Source organism: Mirounga leonina, unplaced genomic scaffold (assembly GCF_011800145.1).
Source record: "Mirounga leonina isolate KUSES-001 unplaced genomic scaffold, KU_Mleo_1.0 Mir_53, whole genome shotgun sequence".
Taxonomy (NCBI): domain Eukaryota; kingdom Metazoa; phylum Chordata; class Mammalia; order Carnivora; family Phocidae; genus Mirounga; species Mirounga leonina.
Genome location: NW_023270807.1, coordinates 38,568,294 through 38,584,568, shown reverse-complemented (window position 1 = coordinate 38,584,568; position 16,275 = coordinate 38,568,294). Strand labels below are relative to the sequence as shown.

The window sequence follows — 16,275 nt, the reverse complement described above, 5'->3', positions numbered from 1 at the left end:
TTACACTGGTTTTGTTATCAGGGTAAAACTGATCTCATAAAATAAATTCAGAAGTGTCTCTGCAATGTCAGTTTAATGCCTTGCAGAACTTTGAGAAATATTAAATTATGTCTATTTTAAATATATTTATTTAAATATGTTTCAAATATAATCTGTTCTGACCTTGTTCATTCTTTTTCTAATTTCCATAACAAACATCCTATTCATCTTCAAGCCTAGTTTGAAGTTGGCTGAATTAGTGAGTGATTTGTAATCACAGATTTTTAGGAAACGAAAGCTAAGTAACTTTTGAGATTATTGCCATTAGATATCTAGAAAGGGAAACTGAGACCCTTAGAAATTGCCACACTCTCCCAGAACAGGGTATCTTCTCACTCTTACAGGTCTCCATCACCTAACATTCATTACAAGCCTTTACGGGGTAGGAAACGTATCAAGTGCCTGCTGTGCATATACTTATACTATATAGTTGATGTGTCCAGCCTTACTCTTTTTCCTGACTATAAAGGCCCACACTGTTCCTACTGACAGGATCCAAATAGGGAGCAGCAAAACGATGAAACTCCAGGACCGTGTGGCTTGGGGGTTACTAGTTGAACTGGGCATGCTCAGTCACCAGGCAGATTTTTTTCGGTGAAGTGGAAACTACAACAGCGCTTACCGTGTGCGCTGAGGTGGGCGTGCCCTCGTGGAATTTAGAATGTTGCCGCAGCCAATGGGGCCTCGCGGCCGGCTGCCGGGGCTCCTCATTGGAGGAGCGGAGAGGCGAGCGAGTAGAGGGCCCCTGGAGGGAGCCGCGGAGGTGCAGGTCGGAGAGGCCGGGCTACGCCGTGCCCTGTGCGTGAGCAGCTGCGGCGGCGGCAACCAGCGGCGGTGTCTGCAGTTCCACCCCGTTGCTTTACTTTTTAGCTGCACGAACGTAGTCATTATGCCGAAGAGAAAGGTAAGTCTTACCAAAAAAGATTCAAAGGCCTTCAAATTGTGCTTACAGCAGATCTTGTCATTGCGGTGGATTGCGCGGAATGCGCTTGGTAGTAACTCGGCGTTTGCGAACCTCTTTGCTTCCCCACGCTTTTCAGATGCCTGTTGCGGACATTCCTCCTTCCCTCTCTCCCTCCCTCCGTCCTCATCGGTTTCTGCCTGATACTTTCTCTCCAGCGACGCGGCTTCCCTTCTTTCTGAACTCATGCTAGCTGGAATGGTTTCCACCTCGAACAACAAGAAGCAAAAGAGCTTTCCATTCGCCCTTCCAGGAGGGGAGTTTCCTCTTTGAAACTGCCGGGTTGTGATTAGTGTGGAGGGAAAGCAGTGACGGGGGCGGAGGGGGGGGAACAAGTCCATGCATAGGGAGGCCGAAAAAAAAAATAAGTCGGGCAGATGTTGGGGTTATTCCCAGGTGGGCCTAGCCCACGGCTGGGCGCGTCGCGTCGGCTCTGAGGCCAAGGGAAGGGAAAGCCATGTTTAAAATAGCACTCACCCCCCTGCTCGCCTCCGCTGCAGACCCGTATGTACCAACTCCCGTGTCAATCAGGGCTGGGGACGGCGCAGGCGGGGCCGGGCGGCCGGGACCTGCCGGCAGTTCGCGGCGGGAGCGGCGGAGTTAGCCACGCGCAGGACGGGACAGCGCCGGTGGCGCCCACCGTGGCTTGCCGAGGAATGCGGCCAGCGGGTCCGCTCCGGCGACCCAAGCCCGCACGCAGTCGGGGCAGGCGGGGTGCGCGTGCTCCCGCGCCCCTCGGTACCCACAAGGAACCGGGGACATTTTCGTCCCGGCTTCAGCTCCTTGGGGACTGTTACGTCCCCTTCCGCGCGGGGCCGGGACACGAAGTATCTAGCTCCGCGGTGCATGTTTCCCTCGGGGTCATGGTCCTGGGGAGGCAAGGGAAGGTTTTCCTTCACCCAGAGGAAACCGGTGTGTGGCGGCTGTAACCTAAGAAAATGTTTTGCACCCTCCCACTGCCTGCCAGGAGTGTAAATCAGTGTGTCTTAAATTTGAGGCAAAATTACAAATCATATCCTGCTTTATCAGTTAAAGACTATGGCCTGATTTGTGGCATTATTTTATAAAAATAGAGAAGCTTTTGCTTTCTTACCCGCCATTACTAAGAATTGGATGGGAACTTGTCTCCTACACTTTTTAAAAAACACAACAAAAGTTTGTTGTGTTTTTTTTTTTTTCTTAATCTTACAGTTTATTGTGCACATACTGTGTGCTTCATACTGTGGGAAGAGTTTGACTTGTATTATTTTATTTACTCCTCGGTACATCTTGAGAGGTGTTAACGCCATTGAACTAGGGTTTGAATACCTGAGTTCCCCAACGTTTCACCAACCAATAAGCTAGTACCAAAGATTTAGTGGTGGGCGGGTCAAGTCGAATTTAGGAAATGCAAAGAGATTAGGAACCTGAGAAGATGGATGGCATATTAAGAGTGCTAATACTTGGGATTCATTATTTAAATTTGTTTATGAAAATATTGCTTTCCAGGCCTGTTTTACTAGAACTAGGGTATTTAAAATGATACCACCATTTTCAACATTTATCTGAGGATTAATGACTACGTTGGGAATTCTAGTAGAGTCAAAAGAACCAATCATCAAGAGATGAGTGATGGAGTGAATTTGTGCCATCCCTTTTCCTGAGAATTATTAGCAAATTTAAATGAACAGTAACTTAGATGTGCACAAACCTATTATTAGACCCTGATGTGCTGGAGTCCTTGTTGTTATTGAAGGGCCAGAGTTGGTGAAACCATTACTCTTACTTGCTCTCATTGTTCATCTCTCTTAAGGAAACGGGGGAAGGAAAGAACAGTACTGGCTTTTGGTTATTTTATTTCTCTGGAAGGCAGGGAGTTCCTGTGAAGAAGCTAGCCAGGCATCCTGGGACTAGGGGCAGACTTGCATACAAGCACCTGAGTGTCATCCCTCAGGACATCAGCATGTTCTTCAGAGATGGAAAACCTGACCTTGATTAATAGGAAGGCTTTTCATTTATACCTGGAGCCCAAAGTTGATACCTGGACAGAAGCAGCCACAAATTTAACATAGTTACCACGCCATCCTATCTATCAGTCACACCTTAGAGCTGCCTCATGGAATCCTGGAGGCCACTGGAGCTTACTGGTAAAGCCTGCCTAGATGCAAAGAAAAGACCTGAAGACAATCTGTGCCTAGCACGTCAAGAGCTATAAAGCTGGGGCACCTGCTAAAACATTTATATACTACTCCACGTTATTTTTCTTGACTAAAGGACTGCCTGTTTTACATTAAAATAAATTTTTTAAAAGTGCCCCCGGAATACTTTTTTGCCATCTTGGCCCCCTTTTTTCAACTTTTTTCCAGAAATCAAGAAAAGTTATTTAATAAACACCTGTTTAGGCTGTTCTGCAGAGTAAGATCTGGAATCCTAGCACTGCTTTAATGTCATGGGGATACATAGTTCACTCTCATGGAGCTTATATTCAATTCATTGAAGATGATAAGAGTAGCAGGCACAAAGCACTTGAGTAACATTAAGACTATATATATATATGTGGAATATACATATATATACACAATATATATATGTATATATATTCCAGAATATACAGTTTAGGTATAGATTCTAAATGCTGTAGGACTGATAGGAAAAGAAGGTTGAATTTGGGTGGATCTTGCAAGTGTAGGTAGGACTCAAATATATACAGAGAAAACCAGAGTCATTTTCTGTTATCAGGCATTTGAATGCCTCTTCTGATTGTATCTTAATATAAGCAGGCCTCAGTTAAACAACTTAAAGGCCATAATACCCACATTAATATAAAACGTTCTTTTATTAATCAACTCAGTTAAACAACTTAAAGGCCATAATACCCACATTAATATAAAACGTTCTTTTATTAATCATATCTTTGTTTTATCTCTATCTTTGTGTATGATAATTTTATTAAACCAAATGGTTTTTTTAATAACTGTAGTAGAATTTTTTGAAGCAATATGCACTCAACAGTAAGGAGTTCTTTAGTTAACATTAGATCTCTTTCTGAGTTTGCTAAATTTGAAAAAAGTTCAGTTTCCAGTATTTATTACCTAATGGGTGATGGGCCACCCACCACTTTTTAGTAGTGAGTGGGATAGCAGGGAAAATGATAATATGCATGAATGCAGGTGATGCTGAGATCATGAGTGACTGAGTTCTAGACTGTTCTGGTCAGACAGCCATGAATGCCTGCTGTGGTCACATTATTATGTGATGATATGATGTTCTACAAAGAGAGATCAGCCAGTGAGGCCTAGAGTCATGGTCCTGGCATGATTAGCAACAGCAAACACATTTTCACATCTTTTTTTTTTTTTTTTTTTTTAATTTTTCCAGTACCTCATCACTGGAACTATTGGAAATGTCTAGTGTATCACATCAGAAATACACTAATGAGGCAATTTTCCATGAATTTGGGGTGTAAACATTAGTGTCTCTTTACACTCAAAGGCTTAAGGAAGAAAAGGCTGTCTGCCTCTTTGAAATTTGAAATTAGGTTTTATCTCTTAAAGTGGAGAGGCCTAGTAGTTCTGGACTGGGCACAAGGGATGCTTAACTAACAATATTCAAGGTTTCTGATTAATGTTTCAAAAGAATATCACATGTCATAACACCAGAGACAGACTCTATAAATGAAAATACAGATGGATGTGACTTCATGACTTCACGACTTCAGTATGACAAAAACCCATTGTTAACAAAATCTAGAAACTTAGGAAAAACTGGGAAAAAGTATTTGTATCACATATCACTGAAAAAAGTTTGCTATTTTAAAAAGATAGAGTCTCACATGTCCTTATGGAAAAGATGTATATCCTTATAAGAAAATAGCAGACTCAAATAGATGAAGTGTTCAGTTTTGCTAGAGATCAAAGAAATGTATATTATTAAGAATAAGGAGATGTGATTTTTTAAAGCCAATTTGGTAAAAAATATTGGAAGTATCACTGCCAAGTGCTGAATGATACTGACACCCCATAGCAACAATCAAGCAGTGTGGATGGGAGTACAATTTCACTCTAAAAAAAAAAGGCCTTATTTGAGTATGATCTACTTACCATAATGTCCATTCATCTATTCAAAGTGTGCAAATCAGTAATTTTAAGTAAATTTATAGAGCTATGTAACATTACCATAATCCAGTTTTGAGCCATTTCCATCACTCTGAAAAGGTTTCTCGAGTTGTTTGCATCCAGTCTCTGCTCCCATCCCAGTTCCAGGCAACCACTAATCTCCTGACTCTATAGATTTGCCTTTTCTGGAAATTTTACATAAAAGGAATCAAAGAGTACACAGCCTTTTGTGTCTGGTTTCTTTCAGCATAATGTTTTTGAGGTCCATACATGCTGTAGCATGAATCAGTACTACTTTCTTTTCTGTTGCCCAATGATATTCCATCGTTTATCCTTTCACAAATGGGTGGACATTTGGATTGTTCTGGTTTTCAGTTATTATGAATAATGATGCCATGAATATTGATCTGTAAGTCTTTCATGGGCATATTTTCATTTTTCTTGGGAAGTTTCCTAACCATAGAACTGGTGGGCGGTATGACAGTCTGTTTTTAACATTTTAAGAAACTTTCAAACTATTTTCCAAAGTGATTGTACATACCATCAGTGGATGAGGGTTCCAGTGTCTCTACATCTTTGCTCATACCTGGTATTGTCACTTCTTATGCTTATAGCCATTCTAATAAATTTAATTTACATTTCCATAATAACTAATGACGAGCATCTTTTCATGTGCTTACTAGCATAATGTATCTCTTAGGTGAAATGTCTATTCAGATATTTTGCCCATATTTTAACTAGGTTTTTAGTCTTACTGAGTTGTTAGAGTTCTGTAAATACTCCAAATACAAGTCCTTTATTAGCTGTATGGTTTGTAGATACTTTCTTCCAGTCTGTGACTTTGTAAAATAATTTGTCTTAATGATGTCTTTTGAAAAACAGAAGTTTATTTATTTTGATAAAATCTATTTAGCATCACATCTAATAAATCTTTGCCTAATCCAGAGTCAAAAATATTTTCTCTTAGAAGTTTTATAGTTTTCACTCTTATATTTAGTTCTGTGATCCACTTTGAGTTAATATTGTATCTAGTGTGAGATAGGGTTTAAATTCACTCTGTCTCATTGGTTTTTTTGGTTGTTTTTTTTGTATGTTGTTAGCCAGTTTTCCCAATACCAATTGTTGAAAGACCATCCTTTTCCCACTAAATTGCTTAGGTACCTTTGTGGAAAACCAATTCCATCATAAATGTAAAGGTTTCTTTCTGGGTTCTCAGTTATGTTCCATTGTCTATAAGTCTGCCCTTATGTCAGTACCACATTATCATGATTATTATGGTTTTATAGTAAGATCTGAATTCTGGTACTATCAGTCCTCTACTTTGTTCTTCTTTTTCAAAATTCTTTTGTCTATTATGTTCTTTGCAATTCCATATAAATTTTAGAATCAGCTTATAAACTTCTACAAAACACCTCCCATAATTTTAATAGGGATTGAATTGAATCTATAAATCAATTTAGGATGAATAACCTTCTTAACCATATTGAGTTTTCTAGTATGAATATGAAAGGGCCTAACTACATGTAGTATGCTATCCATAAATGCTTGCTGAGTTTAATTGAGTTAATATTGATATGGTACCTATGTTTGAGTAAAGGCTCCAAAATGACAGGCTTGTACATTTTATTCATTGATTCACTTATTTCATGTTAAATAAACATTTATTGAGCATCACCTTTATGCAAAGCACCATCATGTTGGGAAAATAAGTGAATTGGGTTTTTTCCCAACCCTCTTTGAGGTGAATAAGTAAATGCCCTCATTTTTAAGGATCTTTTAGTCTGATAGGGTAGGTAATAGACATATGTAAGTACTTATAATTCATGGCAAAAAATGATAATGAGCCACAAGAAAGGCTATGAGAGTTCAAAGGTTTAGCCAGACCACATGTCTGAAGAAAAAACACTGACAAGAAGTTGTTTGGTTAAAAGGGCTGGAGGTTATAGCTTTTTTTTAAATCTCAGGAGGATCAGTGCTAGTTTGTTATTAAAGGTGATCTGTCATTGGTCTTTTCTGTGAAGTCTTGCTTTCTTTGAAGTATAAGGAAGTTAAATTCAAGCCTGTTAGCAGTTGAGATTACATTGTGTGCAGTAACTGCCCTCCCTCATTAGTAAAGATTAAGTGACTTCATGGCCTTTATGCCTTTCTTTTAACCACCGTCTTGTATTTTAAAGGTGGTTGTCTGACAAGCACCATGTTTCTAAATTAGCACACGTTATTTAATTACCTAATTTGGAATTAACTTCATAATCGTCCTAATTTGACTTCACCATGAGATGGTTCTGATGGTTCTAATATCCCATGCCCCTAGCGCAGGTAGTAGAACTATTTGTTGAACAAGTGCACAAGTGAATCATTTTCAAGGGAAGAAAGGAGTAAGTTGAATTATTTCATATACGTGGTGAGGAGGTAGCCTGGTATGGTTCTGACGTGTACTGTTTACTAGCTGTATGATTTAGGGAACATTGCTTAACTCCTTCCTAAACTTTGAAATTCCTAATTCTCTAGGACTCAGTTTTCTTGTCTGTGAAACAGGGATACAAATATGTTCTACCTCATTGGGTTGTTGGGGGAATTAAATGAGATGGTGAATGCAAAGTACTTAGCATAACACCTGGTGTGTGTAAAACAGTCAATGGATGTTCCTTATTGCAAAAATGATATTTTCAATTATTCAGAGAACTGCAGTGAAATAGGCTTATGATAAGCCCCATGCTTCCTTTTTGTAGGAGGACAAATGGCACACACAGTGGATGGGGAGCAGGTAGATCTCACCCTGCATGTTTAATTAACTGCAGTTCTAGAAGTAGATGTTCAACACACAGATAACAAATGCAGTGTTTTTGAAGGAACATAAGCTTTAACCTGGTGCATTTTTACATGGTTGGTTTTTCTCAAAGAAAAAAATATATTTAAAAATATCTCCATATAACATTAAAATTCCCTTGGCAAATCAGTTATCAAGTGATCCTCTTTTCCTGTATTTTCCACCTAAAACACTGCTTTGTTTACACCAAAGTTAAATATATTCCACTTTCCTGCAGGGTACAATTCGGAAATGGTGACTGAAATAAAAACCATTTTAGCTGTCTGCTTTCACAGTACCTAGTATGTTGAAATATGATGTTAGTCTCCTGAGTAATTTAAAAATCAGTGTTGAAGATAACAAACCAAATCAAAATGTTGAATTCCTTTTTCACTGGCTGCTTATTTTTTGCCTATTTCACTGTCTTCTTAGAAGAGTTCAGTCACATCAAGTATTGGTTCCTTGAGTCCTGTATTACTATATCTTGTGGACACATCCAGAAAACAGGGCCATTTAGACGTGGCAAAGGCAAATACATATTTGATCACACATAAAGTAAATGATACACATATTCAGAAGTAGGGAAACAGGAAAAACGGTTTTAAATTTCAAAATTGGTTGCAAAATTTAATACTTTAAGGGAAACCTATCAGTAACAACATATAAATATATTTATTACTATTAAAATTTAAATAGCTACCATTTATTGAATGCCTGGATGTACCAGACCTTAGGTATTATATGCTTTGTATTCACTAGGCATCTTATTTTAAACCAAAGTATGTGAAGCTATTAGGAACAAACATATAGGGGAACTATTATGGTGTAATTTCATATTATTTCATGTTTTTTTCTCATAACAGTTATATGAGGCTATTCTCATCTCACAGATACGATAATGACAGCCACGATAAATAACATTTGGATGGCTTCCTATAACTCAGGCACTGTCTGAGCACTTTGCATTAATGAACAAAATCCTCTCAACCACCCAGTAAGGTATATGTACTCTTCAAACTGCCATCTTAAAGAAGGCCCCAGTGATAAGAAATGGCCCAGCTGGGACTGCAGTCCTGGCAGTCTGGCTCCAGAGCCTGTGGTTTTAACTGCCAAGCCCTACGGCTTTTCTCATACACACAAGAGAATATTAGGATTTAGTAAGATGAAGGAATTCCCCGCAGGTCACGCAGCGAGGAGGTAATAGAACCAGGAATTCTAAGCCAACCTCTTTTACCCAAGAATTTTGCTCTTAACTATTATACCACAGTACTTCCCATAAATGTTTATTTCTGAGAACCTCATGTATTTTTACTCAAACTAAAATGCCCAGTGAATGAAACAAGGAAGAATCAAGAGTTATATAAATACGCGAGTGTTCATTTGATTAAATGTTGTCTTTATTAAGACCTAGGCTGATGCCTTTTTTTTCTAGGTCCAGTCCAACTTACCCAAGTCATCACTCTCTGTGATCATGCCCTAAGGTTGGTGTCAGGGTCCAGGCATCTGCTCCATTGGAGAGGCACATTGCCATGAAGCCTTCTGGGTATTTCAGTTAACTAATGGATCGTAGGGTCATATACAAAATACGTATATGCACAATGTCCTCACCTAAGTATTGATATCTTTGAGTATCGAGAGTCTAAGACTCAATTATTTTCTCCAGTTACCATAAACTGCTGGATTTACTATTTCCAAGATATATTGTGTTCATTAATTTGTTCTATAGAGAATAACAGGGATACTCCCCTGTGATCAGAAACACGTAAGTACCCTGGCATAGTATATAATATATTGAGAGGTTGTAATGTAAATATTATGTTACCTGACGTCATTTAAAAAAATGAGCAGGTGCTTTTGTTTTTAGAACTCTTCAAATAAGAATAAGAATAAAAGCTTTATAATTTAGAAAATCTTTTGGACCTAGGACTGAATTTATTTCAGGTTCTGGATTACCAAGATTAATGTTTAATTACAAAAGTTATTTATTTTTTTTTTTTAAAGATTTTATTTATTTATTCATGAGAGACAGAGAGAGAGGCAGAGGGAGAAGCAGGCTCCCAAGGAGCAGGGAGCCCGATGTGGGACTCGATCCCAGGACGCTGGGATCATGACCTGAGCCGAAGGCAGACACTTAACCATCTGAGCCACCCAGGCGCCCCTACAAAAGTTATTTTTAAGAGGTATACTGTAAGGTGATTTTATTTTAAAATTATATTTTGATTATTCTGACCCCATGCAAAGATAAATGCGAAGTCTACCCTGAGAAGTGTTGGGTTTCTTATTTATTTTTATTTTCTCTCTTTCTCTTTCTTTTTGGGTATAAGCTGTGTTTTTTTTACAATACTGGACAGAATTAGTTAAATTCTACTTTGTGGGAAGTCATGAGTATTAAGCATGGTGTATGTGGGAGATAAACATACCAAAGATTTGAGGTGATCAAAATGTGAAGTTTGAAGACTCCTTCTGAAGTTCTATATGTGTTCCATGGAATACATTTTTTAAAACTATATTCTTTCTACTTCTCATTGCTTTCCTTTACCTCCTCTTAATTACAATTTTTAATTTTTTTTTTTAATTTTATTTATTTATTTGAGAGAGAGAGAATGAGAGAGAGCACATGAGAGGGGGGAGGGTTGGAGGGAGAAGCAGACTCCCTGCAGAGCAGGGAGCCCGATGCGGGACTCGATCCAGGGACTCCAGGATCATGACCTGAGCCGAAGGCAGTCGCTTAACCAACTGAGCCACCCAGGCGCCCACAATTTTTAATTTTTTTATCCCCCTTTTTGTGGTCACATGTCAATCACATCAGACCTCACTGAATATCAGTTTTGCAAAAATGCAGGGAACATCATAACTGTGTTTACCATTTGCTAGAAATTAATTCATATCTGGGCAAATAGGAAAACAGAGTAACCATCTGGAAAGATCCCTGGTATAAAAGTTGGAAAACTTGGATCTAGTGTGGACTCCACCTCCTCTTTAGGGGAAAGTCACCTGACCTCTTTGAACTTTTATTCTTTGTCTGTAAAATGGGAATGTTAATTAAGGTCACCCATGTATATTCCTATGCTGTTGAGAGGACCAAATACAACAAGTAAAAGTCATTGAAAAATGTCAAGCGCTATAAAAACTAATAGAAATTATTTGGTGTTTTGTCTTTAGTTTTAATAGTAAGGTGAAAATACTTTTATCTATGTGACCATTCAGAAACCCAGAATGGTACTTTTGTGCATCTCAACATAGAGTATTTTTAATGGGGAATTGTTTATTATTCCAAGAGGCTCACCAATGAGGGGGGATAGGAAACATTCCACTGCATATTATATGCTCTTCCACTTGATCTACATATTAAAATATTTCCCAGTCGGGAAACCTTTTGCTCTTCTAGCATCCTAGATGTGCAGCCAATTTTGAAATTCAGAAAACTAACACAAACCACTCTGAGAGGTGTAGTGCTTAAGAGAATGAACTCTGAGACAGCCTACCTGGCTCTGAATCCTAGGTCTCCCCTTACCGGCAAGATTACCAGCTAGGTAATCTTGAGCAAATTACTTAACCTCTCTGGTCTCAATTCCTCATTTATAAAACAGACATGATGCTACTTTACCAACTTCACAGGATTGTGGTGAGGATTAAAAATTTAGATCATTGCCTTGCACGTAAGTGCAATATATACATTATTTTTTATTATTATTATTATTATTATTATTATTATTATTATTACTTAGGATCCATTGTTTTGTCCTTTTCCAAGACCCCAGTACCTATAGGCATCCCTATAATATACACAGTGACACTTCTGTAGTGTGATTAATAAGTACACGAGCAGCTAAGTAAGTCAGGAAAATGAGATCTTCAGGCCCATCATCTTTCAGTTGTACTTGTGAAGAAACTCGGGCAGAGGGAAGTGAGATGTGAGCCAGACCGGAATTCAGGCTTCTGACTTCAGCCAGGTGCTTTCCCTTCTGTACAAAACCACTCACACGAAAAACGTAACTCAGGTGGAAGAGGCAATTCAGACCAAAGAGATGTGTGAAATGTTTAACGTTTATTTCATATTAAACTTCCATTATTGCATTATATATATTTACGCTAATAAAATTTCACCGAACATCCTAGAACATGGCTTTTTCTTTTACTTTTTGTTACCTTTTATACCTGAATACAATGTGAGATATTTTCCCTAAAGGTATCCCTCAGGAAAAAAAGGTAGTTTCTGTTTATTTCAGTTCATCCAGTCTTTTACAACAGCGTTTTTAACTCAATTACTTTTATCTCTAACAACAAAATAACATTGTGGGAAGACATACTAGCCTGACGTGACCTCAGTAAATGAATTTGGGTTTATAGAAGTTGATGAAATTAATAGACTTAAGCAAGGAAGGAGGTAGCAGAGGAATTTAACATTAGTTTGATTATTAACCCTCTTAACGTGATCTCTCAATTCTAAGTATTGGGTTTTTAAAGATTATTTTAAAAAGTAATGCAGTATTGGAGGATCCCAAACAGATCTACAGAATGAATGAAAAACAACCATGCTAATGTTAAATAATGATCCAGGTGGCTTAAATAAAAATTTAAATGTGTCTGTTTCATGTGTCCATTTCATGTGTCATGGAATATTTGAATTTAAGAGAACTACCTATTATTTAGAAAACCTCAAGAATTTTATGGGTAGGGGTGCCTGGGTGGCTCAGTCGTTAAGTGTCTGCCTTCAGCTCAGGTCATGATCCCAGTGTCCTGGATCGAGCCCCGCATCGGGCTCCCTGCTCCGAGGGAAGCCTGCTTCTCCCTCTCCCACTCCCACTGCTTGTGTTCCCTCTCTCGCTGTGTTTCTCTCTGTCAAATAAATAAATAAAATCTTAAAAAAAAAAAGAATTTCATGGGCAGTGCCCCCATTTGGGGTGGAAATTAACACTGTGTTAATCAAATAGTTGAGTTATATATTCATTTTAGCAGAAGAGCAGCAGAGTTCGTTATATGCACATTTCTCTGGGTGGGTTATTTGGATATTTCCTCTGCTAGCCAGCTCACTCTTAGACTGCTTCTTTTCTCCAGCCTTGGATTTGTAACAGAAAATGTAAATTAATTTTTAAAGAAATTTTAAATAATAATGAAGAGGCTTAAAAAATATTGGCGATCAAGTTAGAGAAGAATCACCTCAAAGTAATGCATTCCCCAGGTTAAAAGAAGTAATTATTGGTTTATGTGCATTGTTGTATCTGCTCCCAGCTTTCCCACATTAGCATGGACAACCCAGGAGTTGAGACTGGATTTGTTCTATGGCTGCTGGAAAATGGTTACTTGAATTTCATACATACTCTAGGCTCTCAAGTAATTCACTTAACTTACAAAGCAATATCCCTGTCACTTAAAATCTTAGAAGAAAATCTCTAAGGGCTGACACTTACCAATAAAGAATTTTTGGATCTTTAATATAAGGCCCTGCACTTGTTGCAAGAATCCTGAGCCTTCCCCTTTCTTGTCTTGTGTGGCTTAGAACGATGGCGCAAGCCAGGTACTAGCCTTACATGTCCCAGCTGTCGGCCACACGGTCAGTGTCTTTCTCTGCACTGATAATCCACAGGCTCATGCCCTTTGAATTGTTCCCAAGCAACTCTTGAAGGGTATAAGGACTTTCCCATCCTCTCTGATATCTTCCTGAGTTTGGAGGGAGAAAATCTGGTGTAACACCACCACTACCCTGGTGTGCCCCTCTATCTGGTGGTAACTGCTCTTTACTGGAAGACAATCAGGCAGTTTTTCCTGTTGACTCCTTATGGATCATCTGTGGAATAAAAATTCCAAGTTTCTTTTCTTGGTTTCCTGATAAGGACTGCTGGTTTGTTTAGTCTTCAGGAGAATGGTTGTGTCCCCTTAGTACATTTTTGCGTCCTCATGTGCAGGGCTCAGGCATGTCTGTGTAGGGAAAGAATGGGGATGGTACAGTTGGTCAGCTGCTGAAGGAATCCAACCTTCCCCTGTCAGCTCTCCTCCTACACTAGCCCAAGGAGTGTTCGCATTCATGGGGTCTTGCTCTTGGCTTAACCATCTTGCCCACTCCAGTGCCTTCCTGTGAACCCAGTTGAAGCAATTATGAATATGTCTTGAACAGAAAAGAAAGAGGCAGTATATAAACCAGATTTATAAGTCACTTAAGAAGTGCAGAAAATGCTGTGGATAAACCTAGTCATGAATTTGTGTTAGGGCACAGTTAAACTAGACTTGATGGAACAAGTTTGCTTCTAGTCTTTTTTTTCCTCAACATTGCTAATATTTTTATTTGGAAAAAATTTAAATACAGAAAAATCCAGAAAATAATATAACATATTCATTTACCCACCTCTCAAATTTCACAAATTTTAATGTTATCATTTTGCTTCAGATATTTTTTAAATAAAATAAAATGTTACAGATAAAGTTGAAGTTTCCTTAGAAACATCCCCTTGTTCCCATCCCTTATCAGCCTCCCTAGAGGTAACCATTATCATGAATTTGTTGTGTATCCTTCCAGTCCATGATTTTATACTTTTATGATATGTGTGTCATATATAAATCCTTAATATTGATTTGTGCATGTTTTAAAATTTGTAGAAGTGGAATCATATACATATATTATTCGGTTTTTCTCCTTCTGTCACTTGACATTAAAATGGATGAGTATTATTTGTTTAGGTATATTGTGATTACTAATGTATTTGGACTTTTTCTAAGGACTTATTTTATGGTTTTTATTTATTATTTGTCCTTTTCTTTCCTCAATTTTTTGTTAAAATGTGCTTTATTCCACTCCTCCTGATTTGGAAGTTTATAGATTCTGTTCCTTACGTTAAAAATTTTAAGGGCTATCTTTAAATTTTATTTTATTTATTTTTTTTAAAGATTTTATTTATATATTTGACAGAGACACAGTGAAAGAGGGAACACAAGCAGGGGGAGTGGGAAGGGGAGAAGCAGGCTTCCCGCGGAGCAGGGAGCCCGATGCGGGGCTCGATCCCAGGACCCTGAGATCATGACCTGAGCCGAAGGCAGGTGCTTAACGACTGAGCCACTCAGGCGCCCCTTTAAATTTTATTTTAACAAAGTCTAAAATGATTCTGTGTCTGTATCATCCTCAGAACAAAACCAGGACTCTAGCATGCTTTAACTTCTCATCTATTCATTCTGCTCTCATTTTTTGTGGTTATTATGGTCTAGAACTATGCTGTTCAGTATGGTAGCCACTAGCTACATGAGGCAGTTAAGCACTCTTTAAAAAAAAAAATGAGCTGAATTTTTTAAATTTCAATTTTGATCAATTTAAATTCAAAAACTTGTATTAGATTAAGTTATTGAAAAAATTTAAATACGTTTGGAACAACCTGGATATGTGAAACTACTATAAACTTTATGAACTCTAAATATAGATCAGGTACTCCGGTGAAAACCTAGCATTTGAGTGGAGATGTGCTTATGTTAAGTGTAAAGTACATGCTGCATTTTGAAGATTTAGTATCAGAAAGCTTTGTAAAATACCTCAATAATTTGTAAATTGGTAACACATTGAAATGATACAATTTTAGATAGATTCAGTTAAATATTAAAATTAATTTCATCTGTTTCTTCATACTTTTTTAATGTGGCTATTAGAAAATCCGGAATTACATGTTATATTTCTATAGGACAGCACTGGTCTAGGATTTCTATTGAAGCTTTTTTAAACACAAAAAAAATAGGTATTATCTACAAGTAATAGTTAATTAGATTTACCAGTATTTCATACTTAATTCATATATACTTTGCTTCCATCTGAATTCATTTTTATAATTGCTAAATTTGATCCATTAGTAACAGGTCCTCATTGAAAGGAAGGTTCTATTGATGGTTAACTGTCTTAAGTATCTGTATTCTGAGATATCTTTATTTTTCGTTCATTCTTAAATGATAGCTGGGTATAAGGTTCTAGGTTGATAGTTACCATCAACTACTTGAACATTACTCCATATTTCTTATATTTGTAGTTGCTGGTGAGAAGTAATTCTTCGTAGATAATCCATCTTTTAACTGATAATTTCTAAGATTTTTCTCACTTTACTATAGTTTTACTACTTCATGTTTCATTGTATTTATTTGTTTTGTTTCCAGTTTGTTCCTTGGCATAAGCTTTCAATCTGGAGACTCATGACTTCAATTTGGGAAAATTCTCAGCCACCATATCTTTGCCTTGCTACTAGTACCTCTGTTCCTGGCTTCTGAATTGTCTGTTAGGTATATGTGGAGCCTCTCAATTAACCGTGTCTGCTAACCTCTCTTGCATAGTGTTCATTACTTTATTGCTCTTTGTTGCACTCTGAGCTAATTACTCAGCAGTCTATGATAGTTTATTATTTCTTCTG

The 16,275-nt window shown here is 37.8% G+C and overlaps 1 protein-coding gene across 6 annotated transcripts in view; it reads left to right on the top strand.

Annotated features, from left to right (window-relative positions):
• The first annotated feature begins 547 nt into the window (after positions 1–547).
• The window catches only part of HMGN3 (high mobility group nucleosomal binding domain 3), a 31,666-nt gene continuing 15,938 nt past the window's right edge, over positions 548–16,275 (top strand). For 5 of the 6 annotated variants that reach the window (XM_034990517.1, XM_034990515.1, XM_034990513.1 and 2 more), the window contains exon 1: positions 548–943. In XM_034990517.1, coding sequence (XP_034846408.1) covers positions 701–943 — 243 coding nt within the window. In that variant the 5' untranslated portion in view covers positions 548–700. The remainder of the gene's footprint in view (positions 944–16,275) is intronic. The other variant, XM_034990518.1, reaches the window with a different exon arrangement.